Below are 23,393 nucleotides of genomic sequence, written 5' to 3' on the forward strand. Positions count from 1 at the left end.
CTGTTGGAATACTTGCGTGTTTTGTGGTTTGTATGGATATTGTTACAGACGATGTATCTTGTGGATGGTCGGGAGCGTCGGTTTGCGTAGTATATGCAGATTTGTTGGATTGGTGGCGGGTGGTTTCCATGGGGGGGACGTAAATGGTGATTGGGGTTGTCGTGTTTTATAGGATTGGTGGGTTTCAGGCCTGGGGTGGCATAGTATAAGGTGGGTTGCTTGACTTCTAGCTGCCTTGGATATTGGGTTTTTTGTGGGGGGAGGCGGTTGGGTTGGATGGGACGGTGGTTTGTATGGTTTAGGCAGGTTACACTACTAGGCTGTGTGGTGGGTTAGCAGCTGTTGGTCTAGTAGGCCTAATAAAAGTTGTAGGTGTTGGTGCCGTTGGACTTTGCGCAGGGCTTGATGTGGATTATTTTAAGTCGAGGAGGTTGGGTCTGGTTGTGGGGGGGGGGGTTTTGAGCGGAGGGTGTGGATGGGGGGACTTTGGTTTGGGGGGAGGCATGACGTTTTGTTGTGGCTAGGATGTGGTGATGTAAATCGTTGGCACATTATTGTTAGATATTGGGGCGGAGGCGCTGGGGGCATCATTAAATTATTATTTCAAGTTAATTTTTCCAATGCAATATATCAGATTATTTTTTTATTTAGCATAAAGCAAATTAATTTATCAGGAAAATGACAACACTAGCATTTTGAAAAAGTGTAGATGAGATGATCTTCTGAAATTCCCCAAAGGGGACAACTTATTAGCGAGATAATCCATTCACAATGTTTGCATCAAAATACACTACAAAGAGTAAGGCTATTTAAAAACCACAGTGGCATACATTTTGAAAAACAACCAGTAAAAAAGAAATATGGAACTATTTGGATTATTTGGATCATTAGATTTAAGGTATGAGGTGAAGAGTCTCATTTGAAAAAAGATGCCTTAGGGTCCCTGGGTGGCTCCCTTGGTTAAGCATCTGCCTTCAGCACAGGTTATGATTCTCAGTATCCTGGGATACTGCCCAGGCCTGGGGTCGATCTGAAGTTGGTGGGAGACGGCGGCGAAGCGGCAAGCGACGGGCGTAATCCGGCGTGAGCGGCGAGGGCTTAGTTTAATTGTACGTTTGTTAGAGGTTTTTTTTATTTTTGATGGGCCTTGTTTTTGGGACACGGTGTGGGCTGGTGATATTGAAATGGTATACTTTTGGTCACTAGGTCAATGGTATGGCTGGGTACCTTAGGCTGGTTCCTGTATATGTTAAACTCTGTGGGGGATTACTTTTGGGATTGATTTTTGTATATGAGGACAGAGGAGAGGGGGGGGGCGGGCTGAGGAGTTTTGGTCTTTGATGTGGGGGTTTTTTGGTGTATTTTTTCATGGGGTATGGTGATCAGGCGTTGCGATTTGCTAGGTTAAGTATTGGGGGGATGTGGATGTGGGTGTTGTTGGGGAGGGTGGGGGGGGGCGTTAGTTCGTGATTGTAGTGATAGTGGGTGTGGGGGTGGGGGGGTTTTTGTTGGTACTTACTTGTGGGAAGTTTACGGATTTATGGTATTAAGGGGTTTGGTATGGGGTTGGGGAAAGTTGGGTATGGGGGGGTGTGCAATTTTGATGGGGTATTGCGGGGTAATGGGGGTGTAGTTGTGTGAGGACTTACGGTGTGACTGGGCAGTGTTGCTGGGGTGGTGGGGAGTGGGGGTGTGACCTGAGGAGACGGAGATGGGGATTGGTTCGTGGGTTAGATTTGTTGTATGGGGGTTTAGATGGGTGTTCGACTGTGTTTGTGGGGGGTTTTGATGCTGGGGTGGTTGGGGTTGGAAGCTGGTCAGTGGAAGGGCATAGATTGGTTGTGAGGTATGGAGCTTGCCGGAGGTGATTGGTTTCTGAGTGGTGGGTTTGGAAGTTGTTGCGTTGTTGGTTCCCACTGTATTTGGCGGACACTGCACACTTAATGTAAAAGCAAAACGAATCAGTGTTAATGATGAAGGAAATTTCAGACCTTATGGCCTTAAGGTATCAAGTTTTTTTTTTTATTAGTCAAGAAATGTATCAATTGTATTTAGTTTTTCAATAATGTTTGTTTTGAAGGAAACTCTCTAAATAGTTTTTCATGAGCAATGATAATGATGGAGTTACTTTCAAAGCTCATGCTGAGAAATTATTTTTTGTAATTTTTTTTTCTGTCCAGCTGACATATTACATTTATTTATGCGAGGTAGAAAACTAACCTCTAACTCCTACTGCCAGTATCTGGTTTCAGAGAGCGTTGCTCACCATGGAGTATTTATTAAACACTTTCTATTGATACAACTACCAGGTCTAATTGTCAAACCAGTTCATAATCTTCTTGTTGCTAATGGAGTCTGCTACAAAATAAAGATGTGAGAAACAGTGCTTCATCTATTTTACTCCCTTTGTTTACTCCCTACGGAGTACGTCAAGATGTCACCACCATTCAGTAATTCAATTTCATTAAACATAGGATTGATTCAATTGTACAATTATTCAAATATAAAATTCAAAAAAAGGGTGACATTTTTCCTTCTTATGGGACAAATATAGATGTGTCATTTGGTATTTTAAAGATTTTTCCCTCTATGATTATGAAATTAACATTTTCCAGGAGAAAATGTGTTTTTTATAAGAACCCAAGTGAACATGCTTATATATAGATGTGCATGTTTATAATATATGTAGAGTGAGACAATTCCTTTTAAATGAGAAATCTACCATGTATTTCCATGCTGCCCAGGGTACAAAAGGTTATACAGTGAGTCTAAAAGAAGCCAAGTGATTAGTTGAAATATCAACTAAATCAGGAAAAGATTAGTACACTAATAAAATGCCATACTTTATGAAAATGGCAGGCTAACTTGTTAGGTACAAATAGGATAAAATTTCTGACCCTCCACAATCTTGGCACTTTGCTATAGAATTTTTCTTATGGCTTATGCAAGTATGATTTTTCAGTCTGCTGCTAAAACAGTTTACTTATATTATCTTAGTATTTTGGATTTGTCTCCATTCTTTTTCCCTTACACCTTTTCATCTTTGAATGTGTTCCACAGGGCTCTCATCAAGAACCCGAGTGGTAAAGACAGGAAGAAAAACTGGGATGGTTGGGTGGGATTATAACTGTTCAAACAGGTACTGCATTGCTACAGATGGGCCATGTGTCTCTCAGAATGCTGGAGCCAACTTATTTCCTTTCAATATAATGACCAGGAACAACTAAATATTTTGTAGAATATGAATATATGGTAATCAGATATTAGAAGAAAAGTCACTTATGGTGGAAAATCTCTGCATAGGTTGCACAGCTAACCAACCACAAGAACCACATGCCAAGCCACATTTAAGGATTTCGATCCCTAAAGAATGTTAAAACGTCTTCCCAAGGTAATCGACATGTGATTCTGCATACAAAAAAATATTTTTCACATTTTCTAAAAGTGACCATAAAAATATAAGAAATGTGTCAACTCTGAAAAACACTAGATACTAGTCCTTTAGTATCCTGCACAGGCACCATAAAGGAGTTTCAGACATCATGCTTCTCAGTGTGGCTGGCATATTACATTTAGTCAATTAGTGAAATTTCTGCAGAGAATAGGTAGAGGAGTGAATGCAATTGTATTGTGCCAAATAAGTTTTTGAGCCATGGCCATAAGCACTCATCATGTGTCTGAATAAATCCAGGGTGATACTAATCAGAACATTCCATGAAGTAATTTTATATGCTTTGGCAATTTTTTGGCTTTCTTCGGGTTTTACTTTCTGGAGGCTCTGTTGGATTTCCCCACAGACAAGTGTTGTATGCTCATAGCCTTTTCGAATTTATTGATTCAAGAAGACAAAAGGAAGGTAAAGATGACATGACTATAGGAGAATATAGAAGCCCATCAGGGCTTTCTACAATACTGTTCTTGGAGGCTATGCCCTAAGACTAGAGCAAAGAGGCCTTATATAAGGTTATTTGGATGGTCACCAAACTGATGCCCATTGGGTAGGTTTTCATTTGATTATTTTATATTCCATTCTAAAGCAAAAGATCATCACATTAATAAGCTCCAAGAGGTTTAAAAATGGAAGTAGTTAGTAAAAAATAAAAAACAAATAAATATGAAAGAAGGGAATAAGGGAAGGAGAGAAAGAGAAAGAAAAAGAAAGAAAGAAAGAAAGAAAGAAGAAAGACAAAGAAATAAAAAGAAGGAGAAAAGAAGAAGGAAAGAAGGAAGGAAGCAAAACGTAAGTAAGTTCAATAATTTTCTTGACTTTTCTTCAAGGTCAAATTAATTGAGATCTTTTTACAAACACATCTCCCCCTTATCCAAAACAGGGCTCTCTCAGTATATGATCCTTGCATAGGAGCAAAGAGTTTTGACCACAGAACAACGAATGACTTCAGGGTTCCCTCTCAATTTAGGCTGAGAATTCTAAGAACTTACCCAGAGAACAGAACATGCCCTTCTGAATTAGATGTGCTATGTGTTCAATGTGACCCTGAAGAATTTCACATCTATAATTTCTCCTTCAAAAACGACAGTTAATAATCAAGGTCACGACATTTCCTCCCAATGACACACAATTGATTCTTCACTTCTGTTTTGTTTTGAAAATGCAGAACAGGCATTTGGGGGCTAAATATCAATACCATGAAAAATGGAAAGATGTCAGAAAGAAGAATTTGCAGCCGACCATGTGCCTGCTCCGAGAGCTGGTTACACAACTCAGCAAATACATGGCATGCACTTGTCTAGAGGAAGATGGACTGCAAATAAATTATTAAGCTTTTCCTACTGGCGGATGAGACATTTTCACATAGACTGCAATGCGTGTCATCACATACGACAAAAGGATAAACAGGCATAGACCAGCTTGAAGAAAATTGATAGTGACTTGTACATCCTTATTCATAACCACTTTTTTCCAGATTAAGAAAGCTTCAAACATCAATTTCTATATTAATCCTATAGAACTCTTTACCGATCTCCAAAATCTCTCTCTCTCTTTCACACACACACACACATACACACACACACACACAAACCCAAACCCAAAACACCAAAAACAAAAAACAAAACACTGATCAAAAACAGAATTTTAATTTGCTAGGTCAGAATTGCTGAATAGTCAAACTAGATTGTATTTTAAGGAAAGTGAGTGAGGCAGAGTATATAGTTGGCTGGAAGGTTAAAGTTGAAATCTTATTTTCTTACTACTCTATGCTAGGAACATCTGAATATCTCTTTTCATTCTTATGAGCAATTCTATTTCCTCCTCAGTCACAGATGTCTATTTGCCCCTGCCTATGTTAATAAAAGGAGATTATTTGAGGCAATAGGTGATAGACAACTTTAATTTAGAACAAGGAAACCAGAGAGGCTAGCATAGAAGTAAGACCTAAGCAAATGTATTTTTTCTCTGTTTTGAAGAAACCAAATAAAGACTGTTAAGAGACAGGTCCAGGAGACAACAAACAAACAAACAAATAGCCACTGTATTTCAATGTGGAAAATGTGCCAGGGATTAGAAGTGGTGGAATATAAAGAAATAAAATGTTAGGAGTTCATCCTTTCGATGAATAGCAGGGAAAGCCAGTGAGAAGAATTTTGGGGGCAGCCTAAGCCTCAACTCAAAGCAAGACCACTGAGTTGAATTTATGTCTTACCCTCTGCATTCTTGTTTCAGTAAGGGAGCATCTTAAGAAGATTTTTGTGAGTATCTTGTCTGTAGTGGTGATCCAACAGATCTTACTTGAATCTGTATACACATGAGGGATTAAGAAGTCTTTGTTGTTTGCTCTTTAATTCTTACCTAACGATGAAGACCTACTTTCAATTTGAATTGCATAATTATTCAAAGCAATGGAGCCTCTTGAATTTAACATTTCAAGGGATGGGAAGAGCGGTATATATGCCTTTGCAGGTATAGAATCTAGAATTCTTGAAACACCAAGATGAATCCTAAACTGAACTAAATTTCTCAATGTGACCAGACCATAGCCACTTGCCAATTAGACAAATACATTAAGGAAGTGACGGGATTTCACTTACAGAACTTCCTACCCTCATTAGCACCTAATTCTGTGGGGAGGACACATAAAGAATGTGAAATCATAACCGTTGAAGCCCATTTCCTCCTTTCTCAATGGCTCAGTCAAAAGCTGGCACTAGAGGCTGAGCTCAGGAAGCTTCCATTTCTAAGACTATTTCTTAGACGAGGATGTTTCCACTGTGTTCTTGGCCCCTCTGGAAGCTGGGTCCCTCTTCTGGAACCCTGCCACAGTGCATTCTGTCCAGCTCTCTCTGGCTTATGCATTCTGAGATAATCAGAGCTACATGACCTTGTGTGTTTTTCTGCTTGCCAGCCAATACATTTTTATCCCTAAACCCAATATTATATTCACACCTTGTAATATTGGTGGGGGTTATGTGTGTGTGTGTGTGTTTGCGTGTGTGTGTGGGGGGGCGTGTATGAGAGTGTGCATGTCTGGTTCCTTTTGGAACAGCAACTGCAAGACCAAGTTGGCCAAAACTAAGTCAATAAACATCTAAATTCTCTTCCTCTGAAGTTCAGTGGCTGTCCCAGACACTAAATTCTGGTCTTGAATCCAACGTGGCTGTGATCTCTTTTTCTAAGATATCCTAATACTCAGAGTCCTGTCAGCCCTGCTTTATTACAGATACCTGATGTGTCTGCATCCCTGTGTGTTTTACTCTTACTATTTTAATGAGAAAATACTAATAAAGCACTTTTCTATGTCAAGTAGTCTGATTGTCATCCATGCATTCATTAGTTTAGTCTTTATAATAGATTTATAGGGGTACATGTGATTATTATACACATTCTAAAGATGGGGAAAATAGGTCACATAGAATTTAAATACTTTGCCCAAAGTCACCCAATCAGGAAGTGGCAATTTGGGTGGCTCTATGTGGTCTGGATCCTAATTACCGAGTAATTTATCTTTACTATTCTGTGCTGCTCCTACTGCTAGTCTTACCTTTTTAAAATAAGTAGGTAAATACATAAATCAACCGATGGTCTAAAATTCAAAATGCATAAAATACCCTGTAAAAGGAAATTTCTTCTATTACCCTGCTTCCCAGGCTTCGTGTTTTTTTCTCCAGATGTAACCACTGCTGTTATATCCTTGAGTGTTCAGAAATATTCTGTGTAAATATGAGTAAATACAGCATATATATATTTTTTCCTTGTTTAAATGCAAATTTCAGCTTACTAAATATATCATTTAATATGGAGGGGTTTTCCACTTAATTTTGCAGCTTTTTAAATCTCAGTTTATAAATATTACTCCATTCTTTCTAAATGGCCGAACATTTCTCTAATATATAGAGGTAACAAATTTACTTGATCAATCTTTAAGTTGTACAATTAAGTGATTGCAAGTCATTTGCCACGCAGAATATCTTGCATATCAAGTTGCAAATCTGTGAGTTTTCAATTGGATAATTTTTTTTATTTTTTTTTTATTTATGATAGTCACAGAGAGAGAGAGAGAGAGAGAGAGAGAGAGGCAGAGACACAGGCAGAGGGAGAAGCAGGCTCCATGCACCGGGAGCCCGACGTGGGATTCGATCCTGGGTCTCCAGGATCGCGCCCTGGGCCAAAGGCAGGCGCCAAACCACTGCACCATCCAGGGATCCCTAATTGGATAAATTTTTTGAAATGAAATACTGGAATTTAAAAATATCTGTCATTTTATTTCTTTAGATTTATTTATTTTTGAGAGGGGGGAGGGGCAGAGAGAGAAAATTCAAGCCGACTCCTTGCTGAGCATAGAGCCCACACATGGGACCCAATCCGGTGACCCTGAGATTGTGACCTGTGCCGAAACCAAGAGTTGGACACTTAACTACAGGCACCACAGTGGTGCCCTGTAAAATATGTCATTTTAATTGTTACTGTCAAATTGCCCATTATAGAGAGTTGCCTTAATTTACATTCTCACCAGCAATGTGTGAGAATGTCTGTTTCCTCCATATCCTCGCCAACATGGTACATCATCAGATTTTGCCAACATATATTTGATTTTTTGCCAATCTACGAGGTGAAAACAGTGTTTCATTGTAGTTTCAGTCTGAATTTTTATTTGTTTTCCTTTTCCATGAAGTGTTTTTTCATATCTTTTTGCACATTTTTCTATTGTATTGCCAGACTTTGGCTTATGGATCTGTAGGAAACTTTTTCATGTTAAATCTGGCCCTTTGATAGTCTAAAAATTGTTAATTATTCTTTCTCAGATTAGCATTTGTCTTCTGACATTCTTTATTTTGAATCATGAAGACATTATTTTTATGCAGTGGATTTAATCAATTATTTCTTTTAATGACTTCAAAGAATTATTTCATACTTTAAAAAGACATAACTTTCCTGGAATAAAAAAAAGTCCATTTTTTCTAATAATTTATGATTGCATTTTTATTTTTACATTTATATCTTTGACTTATCCAAGATTCATTTGGAATAAAAAGTAGAGTTTTTGGGATCCCTGGGTGGCGCAGCGGTTTGGCGCCTGCCTTTGGCCCAGGGCGTGATCCTGGAGACCCGGGATCGAATCCCACGTCGGGCTCCCGGTGCATGGAGCCTGCTTCTCCCACTGCCTGTGTCTCTGCCTCTCTCTCTGTGTGTGACTATCATAAAATAAAAAAATAAAAAAAATAAAAATAAAAAAAAAAAGTAGAGTTTTAAGATTGAGCATTTTGATTATTTTACTAAACAACTTTTCTATTCTGTTATCTTATAGATATTTTACAAATAATATTGCCTTCTTATACTAAAACATTGATAGTATCAGGGCACCTGGGTGGCTCAGTGGTTGAGTGTTTCCCTTTGGCTCAGGTCATGATCCCAGGATCCTGGGATCGAGCTCAGCATTTGACTCCCCAGAAGGAGCCTGCTTCTCCTTCTGCCTGTGTCTCTGCCTCGATTTGTGCCTCTCATGAATAAATAAAATCTTAAAAAAATGTTGATAGTATCCATTTTTTATATGTTTGTGTACTATGGTGTGTTTTTTATTCTGTTTTATTGATTTGTATATTCATGTGCCAGTGTAAAACTATTTTAATTCTTATCACTTTATAATGCATTCTGATACCTGGTAGGGCAAGTCAATTCTCATGACTCTTCAGAGTATTTTGGTTACTATTGCTAGTTTATGTTTCCTGTATGAATTTAAGAATTAGATTGTCTCAATAATTTTTTTGGGAGGGAGTAACACTAGTTTTATATGTTAAGTCAGGCAGAATTGACATCTATATGTCGATGAGAGCATGAGATATGATAGTGAGTAAATTTCCAAAAAAATATGACTTTCCATTTTTTTAAGTTGCCTTTTGGATCTTATAGTAACATTTTATGGATTATTTATTTTTTTTACGGATCATGAATATTTCTTTTTACATTTTGTCCTAAATATTTCATACATGGCATACATGTATAATGTATTTCATACATTAACATACATGTTTGTTACCATTGAAATTGTGGACTTTTTTTCCATCGCATGTTCAAAGAGGCTGCTTTGGAGTATGAAGACTTTTGACTTTTGCATTAATTTTTCTTTTACTTTCTGAATTAATTTTTCTTATATTTCTTTCCTGACATGTACTAATGAATATTTTTTTTAATTCATGGGAAGATGTTTGATCACAACTTTCATGTGTTTCATGGCAAGATTTTTCTGTTAAATATGTATAATTTGCCATTTGTTTTTTCTTCCTCACCTCTCTTGCTTTCTATAAATTCTATTATTTTTTACAATATTGTTTTCTATAAATTCTACTTATATTTTTCTATATATTCTATTGCATGCGTCTTTCTATAAATTCTATTTTTTTTACAATATTGCTAATTATTGAGGGATATCATTTCTTCCCGATGAGCTATTTTTAGATTTGTGTCAGAGAAGGGCAGGATCATATTTTAACCAGCAGAGATTCTTCTGATGACCTAGAATGATGATGTAAATAATTTTTCTTTTAGTCTTTACATTATGGTAGCCCCTAATTTAGCATGATTAGGTTGGTCACAATGTGGAGATTCTGTAGCCCAGGCTCTTTGACTGAGAGCTTTTTACAAATATGACCCATGTGGCAATACTGAACTTCTCCTCAGTATCAAACCAAATTCAGATATGCTTACCAGCTCCTGTAGGCCATTTCTCTTGCCATAATAAGGTCTCCAATAAGCATACTGGAGAAGTATGCTGTGCCAGCTTTTTCTGTGATCTGCTGCAGTGGCTATCTTCCTTCTGTACGTTCTTCAGCCTTTGTGTAATTTTAACCCTTATTCTGATTTTATGGTTCAATGTTAGCTCTCTCCTGGTTTTATTGGAGATCAGACTCGCATTTCTGCCTCATGTTTTCTTTGTAACTTCAAACTTTTTTGCTGAGGAGAGATCAATGCTAAATTTACTCCACCCCATCCAAAACCTTTTTATTGATTGGAAGTTTAGGACATTTTGTGAAACTACACAAAACAAAAAACAAAACATATCCTATCGATGGATAAATAATTCCATTTTGTCTAAGAAACAATATTATCTTTATTACTAAAATATACTATCAGGTTTAAATATGGAAATAACTATGTGCAAAGTAGAATTGTAATTTCTTTTTTAAGCATTAAACAATAGTAATAAAATGTCTACTGTGTTCCAAAGACTAGAAGAGACACAAGAGAAACAAAAATTATTAGTTTTCCTGAAGCTTTCACAAGTTATTGGAAAGAGACAAAAACTCATTCAAGTGTACAGAAAGAGAACCATTTAACTTAGCCTGAACAATAAAGGTGAAAGTTAAACTGTTCAACTGAGTCTTGAATAAGAAATAACAGTTAACCAGGCAAAGAATTGAGGGAAACACTCTTAGATCAAAAAGAAGTCTATGAAAAGGCACAAAAGCAAAAAACATATAGAATGGTAAATAGTAGTTTTATGTCTGTAGCTATACCAATACGAAAATCCCAGATGTTTGCCTTAGAAATCATATAACATATTAGCATCTCTAAAGCCTTTCTTTTCCCCCTGCTTTAAATTTAAGATCTTCTCAGCATAGAGATTTCTTACTGCTACTTTGTCCCCTTCCCTACTGGCCAAGATAATAATAATAATAATAATTAATAATAATATGAATTATATGATTTTGATCCGAATTCAGGTTATTTCAATTAGCCTTTACTGAAAAGCCATTATTTGTCTAACAACATGCAAAATTTGTGGAGGAGCTTGGGGAGAGCAAGACATTGTGTCCATAAAGACTTAAATGTTGGGGATCCCCAGGTGGCATAGCGGTTTGGTGCCTGCCTTTGGCCCAGGGCGCGATCCTGGAGACCCGGGATCGAATCCCACATCGGGCTTCCGGTGCATGGAGCCTGCTTCTCCCTCTGCCTGTGTCTCCGCCTCTCTCTCTCTCTCTCTCTCTGTGACTATCATAAATAAATAAAAAATAAAAAATAAAAGACTAAAACGTTTATACTTGGAGTATTAGGAAAAGTAACCTCTCCTATTGTCACTGGCAAAGACCACAATTCGTCTGCTCACACTGCTTATCATATCATTTTTATTGGTAAAGAAATAATTTGTATATGATAAAGAAATAATTTGTACAAATATTCTTTGTATATTTATAGCACTTATGGCTGACTTTCCACATAGCAAGGTACTTTTTTGATATAAATATTAATGTGCGTTTCTTAATGCTCTTTTATCCATGACCTAATTTGCTTTGACATTTTACTTCACAAACTTGCAAAATTCGAAAATGCTTCACGTGCATTATTTTAATGTTTATTCTGCTTATTTATCTATGGAAATCAAAGCAATTCTTTAACTTTAACCCAATCAGCTAATGATCTTTCTGAATTTCTCTCATTTATTGTTAACTTTTTCAGTCAGTAAGGAAAATCGAGCTTAACTACATCATCCTTAAAAGTTTTTGTTGTTTGGTACAGAAAAATATAAAATTAGAGATTCGTTTTCCTATGTTTTTCCTTATAACCCAAATAAATTTCTTTTAATATGTACTTTTGCCACAAGCAAGACTTAAAATGCAAAGTAAACTGGAGAAAACACATATTAGAGTTAGGATCTATCAGATTTCTGAATCCAGTCATATTTTAGGAGGCTCTTTGGGACACTAAACCTGAGACAATCACTTGTCTGACATGTGGATTAGAAACAAGCTACCTCTCAAAGTGTTTGCCAGAATTTACATCTCGTAGTAGTTCGGAGCAAATATTAGTGAACAGAGTTGCTATGTTGGGTCCATGTTGATCCCAGGTCTCAAAATGGAAAGTAGTCCCCAAAAATGAGTCTCATAAATTAGAATAATGCAGTGGAGGTCTGAAGGGAAAAAGAAGAACACTTTAACCCAAATATAAATGCTAGTTACCTATAGATCATCCAAAAAATGTTTAATTTCCCTGAGAGTAGGTGAACTGACAATGTTTTCAGTTAGCTCTGAATTTCTGAGGGTTGAAATAGTTAATTGACACTATAGCATTCCTGAACATGCTAGACAGAAATATGAATGTTTAGCAGATCGAATGCCATGCTTTCAAGAAATTAACTAGCTATTCATTCAGTCTTTAAGCATTATTGGAACAAGAATTACATTTGAATTTTTAAAATGATTATGAACTGGATAAAGGCTAAGAATAAACCTGCATTTTTTTTTACCACTGCCGTGGGAAAAGGAAACTCTTAATTACAATGCTTGTCTTTGAATAATATTTCAGTTGTAACAGCACGTTTTTTCCAATTTTGCATGATAAGTGCATTAATATTTATTCATATTCTATGACCTTTACATAATTCTCCTGGGCACTATTTTCCAAACTATGATGTTTGCTCTTTTTCTCTCTTTAATACTTATCATTTATGTACTTCTTATTACTCACATTTTATGAGAATGTTAGGATTATTATGAAATGAGTTGGAATGAGACCTGACTCTAACTCCTTTTCATCACATTTTTCTTATGGTGGTGGGCACACAATTTATACACTTGTCAAAAATGATCAAATGGAGTGATGTCAGCAAAAATGGCAGAGGTGAGAATTCAAAAAAAGTTCATTCCTCTGCAAAAGCAAGCAAATAAACTAGCAAAAACTATCAGAACCAAGTTTTTTGGAACTCTGGAAATTAACCAAAAGCTTGAAGCAACCAGGGAAACACTTTATTGAGGAAAACAAGAAAGTTGAATCTTGGTACACAACTTTCTGACATTTTAACTTTTCCTGGTCATATCCCTTGCCCCACTGCTTGGCAGTGGCCATGAACAATAGCCCATAGCCAACACAGATTCTTGTGCCAGAGAATAGTGGAATGAGCTATATTCTCAAAGAATTGTGATAGTTCATTCTGACTTGTGGTGGTTCTCTGGAGGACAGGCTCAAAGGGTTTGCTTTATCTCACCTAACTCTGAAGTCTCCCAGTGCTGAGGTGTGGCATTTGTCAAAAACATTTAAAGAAAAATGTATTAGTTTCTCTTGCCTTGGGCAATGGATGAGAGTAGAGATGAACAATGGAGTAACCAGGTGCCTAGGGTGAAAGACTGGATAATGAGAAGCTTAGAGAAAAAGGAATGTGAAAAACTCTGACATATTCCTAAAAATCTAGAAGGCCATGTGTATGCTCAGAATAGATGTGAGAAGGCCCTAACTTTCATGCCCATCTGACCTTCAAGTTCAGTGAAAGCAGACCTGATATTAAAGGTGTGCCCCAGGGATCCCTGGGTGGTGCAGCAGTTTGGCACCTGCCTTTGGCCCAGGGTGGGATCCTGGAGACCTGGGATGAATCCCACATCGGGCTCCTGGTGCATGGAGCCTGCTTCTCCCTCTGCCTGTGTCTCTGCTCTCTCTCTCTCTCTATCATAAATAAATAAAAATTTAAAAAAATAAATAAAGGCGTGCCCCAACACATACACAAATCTCAAAGATTGAATCATTTTCTTTTTGTTTTTTATGCAAGTGTTAAAATCTCTAATTACTAGCTAACCACTGAGCTAATAAAATACAGACTTCAGTGGCCACACATGACAAAGACTATAGACTTTACAAAATTAGACTGGGATGATCCTTAAACAAATATACAACAATTTAACAGAAACAAGAAACCCTTGCAAGGGGAAAATCTGACATTCAGAATTGCCACATTAAAACATTCCAAGTGTACAGGTTTCAGTAACTCCAAAAATATGAGGCCTACAAAGGAACAAGAAAGTATAATCAACTCACAGAAAATAAAGACATTAATAGAAATTGTCCTTGAGGGAGCCTAGAGATTGGACTTAATAGACAAAGATATTAATTCAACTGTCTTAAATATACTTGAAGAGTTAAATGAATCCAAAACTTAGAGGACGCAATGAGAGCAGTGCACAGAGAGAAACTTTTACCTATAAATGTCTACATTAGAAAGGAAGAGAGATTGTAAATCAGTAACTTACACTTCCACCTTAAAGGTGCGGAAGAAGGGCAAGCTAACCCCAAAGCAAGCCAACAGAAGGAGATAATTAGGATTTTAGTGAAGTGAATTAAATTGAAATGGAAACAAATTGATGAAACCAAAGGTTGGTTCTTCGAAAGGATTAACAAGATTGACAAACATTTAGTGAGATTTAAGAAGAAAAAAAGAGAAAATCTGAATGGACCTATAAAAAGTAAACAGATCTTGTCAATATACAAAAAAAACTTCCAACAACAACAAAAGTTTAGGACCAGATGGCTTCACTGGTGCATTCTATCAAACATTTAAAAAATCAAAACCAGCCTCTTCCTCCCGCGAGCCGGTCGGAGCCCGTGCGCCCCGCTGCCCTCGCCAGGCCGCGCTCACCCAGAACCCGCAGTTCCAGAAGCTGCAGAAGTGGCATCGCGAGCAGGGCTCTGACCTCACCCTGCGCCGCCTTTTCGAGGGGGGCAAGGAACGCTTCAGCTTGAACCTGAACACCAACCATGGGCGTATTCTAGTGGATTACTCCAAGAACCTTGTGACCGACACCGTGATGCAGATGCTGGGGGACCTGGCCCAGTCCAGGGGTGCAGAGGCTGCCCGGGAGCGCATGTCCAGTGGCTTCACGGAGGTCGGGCGGTGCTGCATGTGGCCCTGCGGGACAGGTCAAACACACCCATTCTGGTGGATGGCAAGGATGTGATGCCGGAGGTCAACAGGGTCCTGGAGAAGATGAAGTCTCTGCCAGCGCGTCCGCAGCGGTGAGTGGAAGGGGTACTCGGGCAAGCCCATCACCCACGTCGTTAACATCGGCATTGGCGGCTCTGACCTGGGGCCCCTCACGGTGACTGAAGCCCGTAAGCCGTACTCTTCAGGAGGACCCCGGGTCTGGTTTGTCTCCAACATCGACGGGACCCACGTTTCCAAAACCCTGGCCACCCTGAACCCTGAGTCCTCTCTGTTCATCATTGCCCCCAAGACCTCTACCACCCAGGAGACCAATACAAATGCGGAGACGGCGAAGGAGTGGTTTCTCCTGTCGGCCAAGGATCCTTCTGCAGTCGCGAAGCACTTTGTCGCCCTGTCTACCAACACGACCAAAGCGAAGGAGTTTGGGATTGACCCTCAAAACATGTTCGAGTTCTGGGATTGGGTGGGAGGACGCTACTCGCTGTGGTCAGCCATTGGACTCTCCATTGCACTGCACGTGGGATTTGACAACTTCGAGCAGCTGTTCTCAGGGGCTCCCTGGATGGACCAGCACTTCCGTACGAGGCCCCTGGAGAAGAACGCTCCTGTCCTGCTGGCTCTGCTGGGCATCTGGTACATCAACTGCTTTGGGTGTGAGACGCAGGCCGTGCTGCCCTACGACCAGTACCTGCACCACTTTGCTGCCTACTTCCAGCAGGGTGACATGGAGTCCAACATCACCAAGCCCGGCACTCGTGTGGACCACCAGACGGGCCCCATTGTGTGGGGGGAGCCAGGGACCAATGGCCAGCATGCCTTCTATCAGCTCATCCACCAAGGCACCAAGATGATACCCTGTGACTTCCTCATCCCCATCCAGACCCAGCACCCAATAAGGAAGGGTCTGCATCACAAGATCCTCCTGGCCAACTTTTTGGCCCAAACAGGCCCTGATGAAGGAGAAGTCCACAGAGGAGGCCCGGAAGGAGCTGCAGGCCGCAGGAAAGAGTCCAGAGGACTTAGAGAAGCTGTTGCCACACAAGGTCTTTGAAGGAAATCGCCCAACAAACTCTATTGTGTTCACCAAGCTCACGCCATTCATTCTGGGAGCCTTGATTGCCATGTACGAGCACAAGATCTTCGTTCAGGGTGTCATCTGGGACATCACCAGCTTTGACCAGTGGGGGGTGGAGCTGGGAAAACAGCTGGCCAAGAAAATTGAGCCTGAACTTGATGGCAGTAGCCCAGTCACCTCTCACAACTCTTCCATGAACGGACTAATCAACTTCATCAAGCAGGAGCGTGAGGCCAGAAGCCAATAAACTCATGCCCGGCTGCAGTCCCTGTTGTAACTGGTCCTTGTCTCTCCTCACCAGAGATGCACTGCACAGTCTTTCCCAGAGCACCCTCTGGTTGCGGGCTTGGAGCACAAGCCCTTTGGGGGAAGCCGGTCTGGAATTGCCACCCCTGCCCATCCATGTCCGTGTGCCCTCTGTTTTATGATTGGCTGAAGTGTTCCAGTGCAGCTGATTTTTCTGACTGTGTTCGCTTTGTTCGTGTACCAGATAGAAAAATAAAGATGCCACAAAGGAAAAATAAATAAATAAATAAATAAAAATAAAAAATAAAAAATAAAAACCAATCTTTCTCAAACTCCTCCCAAAAATAAAGAAAAGGTAAAATTTACCAACTCCATTAGATCAGTATTACCATGATGTTGAAAACATTATAAGAAAACTATGAAAGACTATCCCTTATGAGTATGCATGCAAAAATCCCTAATAACATATTAACAGACTGAGGCTGGCAGCACATTAAACGGATTATACATTATGATTAAATTCTATTTATATTGCATTAAGAAAAAAGTACCTACTAATAAATTTAACTGAAGAAGTGCAAGGCATGTGCATTGAAAACTAGAAAATATTTTGGAAAGGAACTAAAGAAGACCTATGTAAGTAGAAAGTCATCCTGTGCTCACGAATGAAAGGTTTAATACTGTTAAGATGGGGACGGCCCCAGTGGCTTGGCAGTTTAGTGCTGCCTTCAGCCCAGGGCGTGATCCTGGAGACCTGAGATCGAGTCCCACGTCAGGGTCCCTGCATGGGACCTGCTTCTCTGTCTGCCTGTGTCTTTGCCTGTGTGTGTGTGTGTGTGTGTGTGTCTCATGAATAAATAAATAAAATATTTTTAATAAAATACTGTTAAGATGGCAATACTCACAAAATTGATCTGTGGATTCAATACAATCTCTATCAAAATTCCAATGGCCATTTTACAGAAATGGACAAGTTGATACCAAAATTCATAGTCTAAATTGCAAGATATCCTGAATAATAATTTTTTAAGAAAGGAAAAATTAGAACAAAATAGGAGCCACTTCCTGGCTTCAAAACTCAGAGCAAAATTAGTGTAGTCAAAATAGTGTGGCATTGATGTAGGGATTGATACATAGAGTAATGGAATTGGATTGAGAGTCCAAAAATAAATCCATATATCTTTGGTCAGTTGATTTTTGACAAAGGTGCCAAGGCTATTCAATGAGAAAAAAGAATAGTCTTTCCAGCAAATGGTGTTGAGTTAATTGTTTATCACATTCAAAAGAATAAATTTGGACACCTATTTCACACCATATACAAAAAGTTAATTCAATGTATCAAAGATGTTAATGTAAGAGCTAAAATTACAAAACTCTAGAAGAAAATATAGGTGAAAATAGTCATGATTTTGGGTTAGGAAACCATTTTTTAACTGTATTGTAAAATAAAATGTAAACAGTTTCTTAAAAAGCAACTAAGGGAAAATAAAATGGACTTCATAAAAATTAAAAACTTTTGTACATCAATTAATAATACCAAGAACAGGGATCCCTGGGTGGCGCACCGGTTTGGTGCCTGCCTTTGGCCCAGGGCGCGATCCTGGAGACCCGGGATCGAATCCCACGTCGGGCTCCCGGTGCATGGAGCCTGCTTCTCCCTCTGCTGTATCTCTGCCTCTCTCTCTCTCTGTGTGACTATCATAAATAAAATAAAAATTAAAAAAAAATAAATAAAAAAAATAATACCAAGAACATAAAGACAATCCACAGAATAGGAGAAAATACATGCAAGTCATATATCTTATCAAGTCTTTTACCCAGAATATAGAAACTATCTTTAAACTTGACAACAAAAATGCAAACAACCCAATTAAAAAACAGACAGGGATTCGAATAGACATTTATCCAACAGATAGAGATGGTCATTATATACATAAGAAGATATTCACAACCATTAATTATTAGAGAAATGCAAATTAAAACTACAATGAGGTATCACGTATGATGCTATTCTCAACAAAATGGAAAATAGCAAATATTAGGAAGGATGTGAAGAAATTGGAACCCTTATGCATTGCCCTTCGTAATGTAAAATGGTGCAGTAGCTATGGAAAACAGTTTAGTGGTTTCTTAAAAAGTTAAATATAGAATTAGCATGGGGCCTAGCAATTCTACTATACCTCCTATATATACCCAAGAGAAATGAAAACAGTGGTCCACACAAAAACTTGTATGCAAATGTTCATAGCAGCACTATTCATATTCATGACATGCAAAAGTAGAAAGAAAACAAATGCCCATCACCTGAAGAATGGATAAATAAAATGTTTTATATCTACCAGTGGACTATTATTCACCAATAAAAAAGAATGAAGTACTGATGACACATGCCATAGCATGAGTGATCCTGAAAAGAGCCAGCACAAAAGGTCACATATTATAGGATTCTATTTATATGAAATGCCTGAAATAGGTAAATTCATAGAGAACAGGACATAGATTAGTAGTTACCAGTATAGCTTCTTTTTTGGATAACGAAAATATTCTGGAATTAGATAGAGATTATAGTTGTATAATATTGTGAATCTAATAAAAAAAACCACTGATTTTTTAACATTAAAATGATTAAATTGATAAAGTTTATGTTATGTGAATTTTATCTCAATTTAAAAATCATCTAATTGTGGACTTAAAATTAGTGTTTTTTTAAATTATGAATTATGCTTTGATGAAATTAATAAAGTTGTGTTATAAAATAAAAGTAAGTACATACATAAAATGCCCAGAATTTCAGTTTAACAGAAAATAGCTCTTATTTCAAATATAAAATAAGGTTTTCCTTATCTATTTGGTGTAGATATTTTATAGTAGAAAATGTAAGATTTATATGAATTTCTTTGGAAGAGATGGCCTCGTTTTCTTATTTAAAAATTTTTGATTCACTTTTTAAATTAATAATTTAACTTTTTTGTGCCATAAAATTAACTTTCATCCTACTTTCCACTTACTATTTTGAAGCTGTCTGTTACATAGCAATACAGGGTGTTTCAGACTCTCAGTCTGATATGTTGTATCTGGAATTAACTGTCTACTTTTTTAGTCTAGAATTTTTTACCTTAAAAAGACCTAGAGTTGGCCCATTGCAACCAGAAAAAATAGAGTACCAGATGTACCAAAATGCTTTCCTAAGGTGATATAGCTTAAATCAGACCCTGGGCTCACTATATTTTCTTAAATTAGTTGTTTACAATATAGTCTGAACTTTTTTTTTTCTTTTTAAAGTTAATTTGCTGCCTGTTCTATGGCAGAAAGTATGGTAACCTATATATACACTAACACAAAGAAAATCCAATAAGAAACCATACTGTAATTGATACAGAAGAATCTGAGAACAAACATGGCCTTAGATGACTTTCTAACTCTAATGGAATCTGGTCATTTTGAAAAACAAGAAATAATGAGAGTGCTAAATTCAGTGAGATTATTAATTTATGATTTTAAAAAATAAGTGAATTTTGGTTGTGCAATATTAAATAGGAATCTGATTATAAGACAATAACAAAAATGTTGAGAATTCTCATAACAAACATTGAGACATTTTGAGAATGTCTCAACATTCAAAGAGAATCTAGAAAATTAGACTAAAAGGAGAAGAAAAAACTACATAAAACTAAATAAAAGAATGCTATCTTTCTTTGATGTTAGTATTTTTCTTTTTTTCTCTATTTTTCTATATTTTGTGTTGTATGCTTTATATGTTTGACTCATTAATTTCTAATTATGATTTAAAAACATAACTTATGTAAATGCTAATTGTTGAAGACATGTGCTTAGAGTTTGCATTTTTCAAAAATAAATCTTATTACTCTGCATAATTAGCAACATAGAGAGCTCTGAGAAATAATTATGTGGAGTATTAAGAAATTTACTTAAAACTCAAATAATAATCAAACTGTAGTTTTTCTATATGGGAGTGAAACTATATTCTGGTATTCTATTTGGATTTACAATAATATAGTATTCTCTGGAAAATAGAGTAGTCAAATTCTTTATCTATTGCCATTCTTAATGCAACTGAAGTAGGAGAAGAACAGGATCAAGATTCTAGAACATGAAGAACACATTGCTAATCAGATTACGCCTTGCATTGAATTATCCTTATGCTAGACTGTCTACCAATCAAAAGTTTTCTTCAGTGGCCTGATGCTTCTTTATCTACATATTTTTAACAATTCTTTCTCCTCTTTTGTTGGGTGAAAAATATCTTTTTGACCTACCATGAATTAAAACATTCTGACTTTCATAAGGGGAAATGTAAATCCTTTTGTGTTCATTCATTTAAAATGAATACTTTTAAAATATATCTCTTCCTGGAGATATTTGCATTTTATCAGGTAACAGAAGACTTGCAAAAGGTTGGATCTCTATAGATGACATTTCACACACTTCATGTAGAGTGCTTTTAGATTTACGGATGTTTCCAGGACTCCTAAGATTTACCACATGGTGTGCACCTGCTCTGACCACCTGCAAGGTGAACCCTGTGTCTATTTGGTGCTCAGATCTCCCCTCACCACCTGGAATCCTCCCTCCAGCAAAGCCAAGTAATTGAAAATATTCTCATTCTGTGCTTCTGCTCTGTTTCTCAGTACAATAGGGGGATTTGAGAAAGGCACTGTTGTGGGTTCGGTTGGTATGAAATGAATCTTGCCCTTCTGGAGTGTCTGTTTCCATGCCATAAGGACTTGTGGGTGCAGGATGTACAGGCAGACATATTGCCAAGCCTAGGCTCTTGTAGCTAGCTCTTTGGCAGACACCGCAGGCCACTTCCACTTGGGGCCTAGGACTTGGCAGTGCCAACAAAAACACACAGCAGGGACACGCTGATGGGCAAAAGAAGCAACTGCCCTTGTCACAGGTAAGAAGGCCTTCCTTGCTCTTTATGCGGAGGAAAGTAGGGCAAGCAGGGTGGGGAGGCAGCAATAGCCAAAATGTTCTCTGTGATAGGCAACCTCTAGGGACACTTTGAGCTTCTTGTAAAGGTTGATATGAACAGGGTTTTACTCTTTAACATGAAATAGCCAAAAGAAAATGTTTTCTAGCCAGTATTATCGACATGGATTACCAGAAGGGAAAGATGATTATGGCTGCTGGTTTCTAGCAGCAGGTGGGTGGCTCAGTGGTTGAGCGACCGCCTTTGGCTCAGGTCGTGATCCTGGGGTCCTGGGATCAAGTCCCACATCAGGCTCCCCACAGGAAGCCTGCTTCTCCCTCGGCCTGTGTTTCTGCTTCTCTCTCTGTGTCTCTCATGAATAAACAAAATCTTAAAAAAAAAAAAAAAATATATATATATATATATATATGGTTTCTTTGGGAAGAGAATGATGAAGGGAGAGGCTTCACTTTCAGGCTGGAGGAATGTGAACAAAGTAGATGGAAGTGTAAGAAAGAATGGGAAGAGAAGAGGAGTGGCCCAGCAAGGGGCAATGGAGCAACTAGTTAACAAACAGGGACAAAAAAAATAGGACTGACATTTCGGGAAACAGACTGGCCTTGAAATTGGGAAAATTACGTCACAGGAAAGGATTTTCCAAAACTGAACCAAATATATCTGACTGGAATTTTCATTTAAATTTGACTATTTCATTGAGGCTTTTTAATTTTTTTTCAGTTCCTCTAACTTGCAAACTCTCACAGGTCCACCCAGAGAGGACTTTCTATCAGTATTTGAAGAGAGTGAATTTCCTTTTGTGTAAGAAAATGGAGCTTATCTAATTTTCTTATTTCCTAAGGGTACTATCTAATATCTGATATTTATTCTTTAGGAAACAAAGTTCCTCTGTCTTTTTTCTTTTTCTTCTTCTTCTTCTTCTTTTTATTTATTTTTTTCTTTTAGGTTCAGTATTCCCAGAGTGGCAGAAAGATATTCAGGCAGCTTGGTGCTGGCTAAATAATACCCAATTTTTATCTGCATATCAACAAATCAGCCCGTTACTTCTGCTCTGGATAATTTAGAAAAACAAAGCAGCATTTCTTTCAAAAACTGTCCCTCTAGATAAGCCCCTATCTCAGTGCTGTGTTAAAGACTGTTCCATAATGTAGAGAATCAAATTAGTATCTAATCTTGTAGTCAAACCTGCACAAAAGGTTTTTGTAGAAAAGAGGAAGAACAATGTTGGAGAAAACTATATTTTCTGAGCTTTTCAGGCTTTATCACAACATAGCTGAAATGCTCCTTTCTTTTTCTTTCTTCTTTTTTTAAGATTTTTTGTAAAAGATTTTATTTATTTATTCATGAGAGACAGAGACAGAGAGAGAGACAGAGAGAGGCAGAGACACAGGCAGAGGGAGAAGCAGGCTCCGTGCAGGGAGCCCGACATGGGACTCGATCCCAGGTCTCCAGGATCAGGCCCTGAGCTGAAGTCGGCGCTAAACCGCTGAGCCACCCAGGCTGCCCAAGATTTTATTTTTATGTAATTTCTATACCCAATGTGGGGCTTAACCCTGAGATCGAGTCACATGCTCTACTGAGTCCGTTTGGTGCCCGTGGAGCACTACTTTCTGAGTAATGTCCTTTGTTTCAAACAATCACTATGCTATTTTCTTTAATCATAAGATTTTTAAATACATATGAAACATAAGTGTTAGTATTTTTGCTTTATAATCAATGTAAATTTCAAGCTAAAATATCTATTACATAAATCAGAATATAACATCTAACACAATCTTAGAGTATATAAGTTAATTTGCATATGCAAACAATTACTATACTTGTTTTACTGTAAGTTCCATAATAAAATAAATGGAAGCAAAAACCTATGTTGAAGAAGCTGGTTAGCTACAAATTCTCTTGACCACTTGGATGCTTTCAATTTTGCCCTGGCGAACATACAGGAAATATAGTTTAGGCACTT

At 37.9% G+C, this 23,393-nt stretch overlaps 1 protein-coding gene across 1 annotated transcript; it reads left to right on the forward strand.

The window, feature by feature from the left end:
* Positions 1-13,032: 13,032 nt before the first annotated feature.
* LOC129505241 (glucose-6-phosphate isomerase-like) lies at positions 13,033-16,746 on the forward strand. Its single transcript, XM_055318195.1, is given in 5 exon segments — positions 13,033-13,069; positions 14,789-15,097; positions 15,100-15,208; positions 15,210-16,103; positions 16,105-16,746. Coding segments are annotated over 5 exon segments (1,725 nt in total). The 3' UTR covers positions 16,481-16,746.
* Positions 16,747-23,393: the final 6,647 nt, after the last annotated feature.

This window comes from Nyctereutes procyonoides, unplaced genomic scaffold (assembly GCF_905146905.1).
Source record: "Nyctereutes procyonoides isolate TBG_1078 unplaced genomic scaffold, NYPRO_anot_genome, whole genome shotgun sequence".
NCBI lineage: Eukaryota > Metazoa > Chordata > Mammalia > Carnivora > Canidae > Nyctereutes > Nyctereutes procyonoides.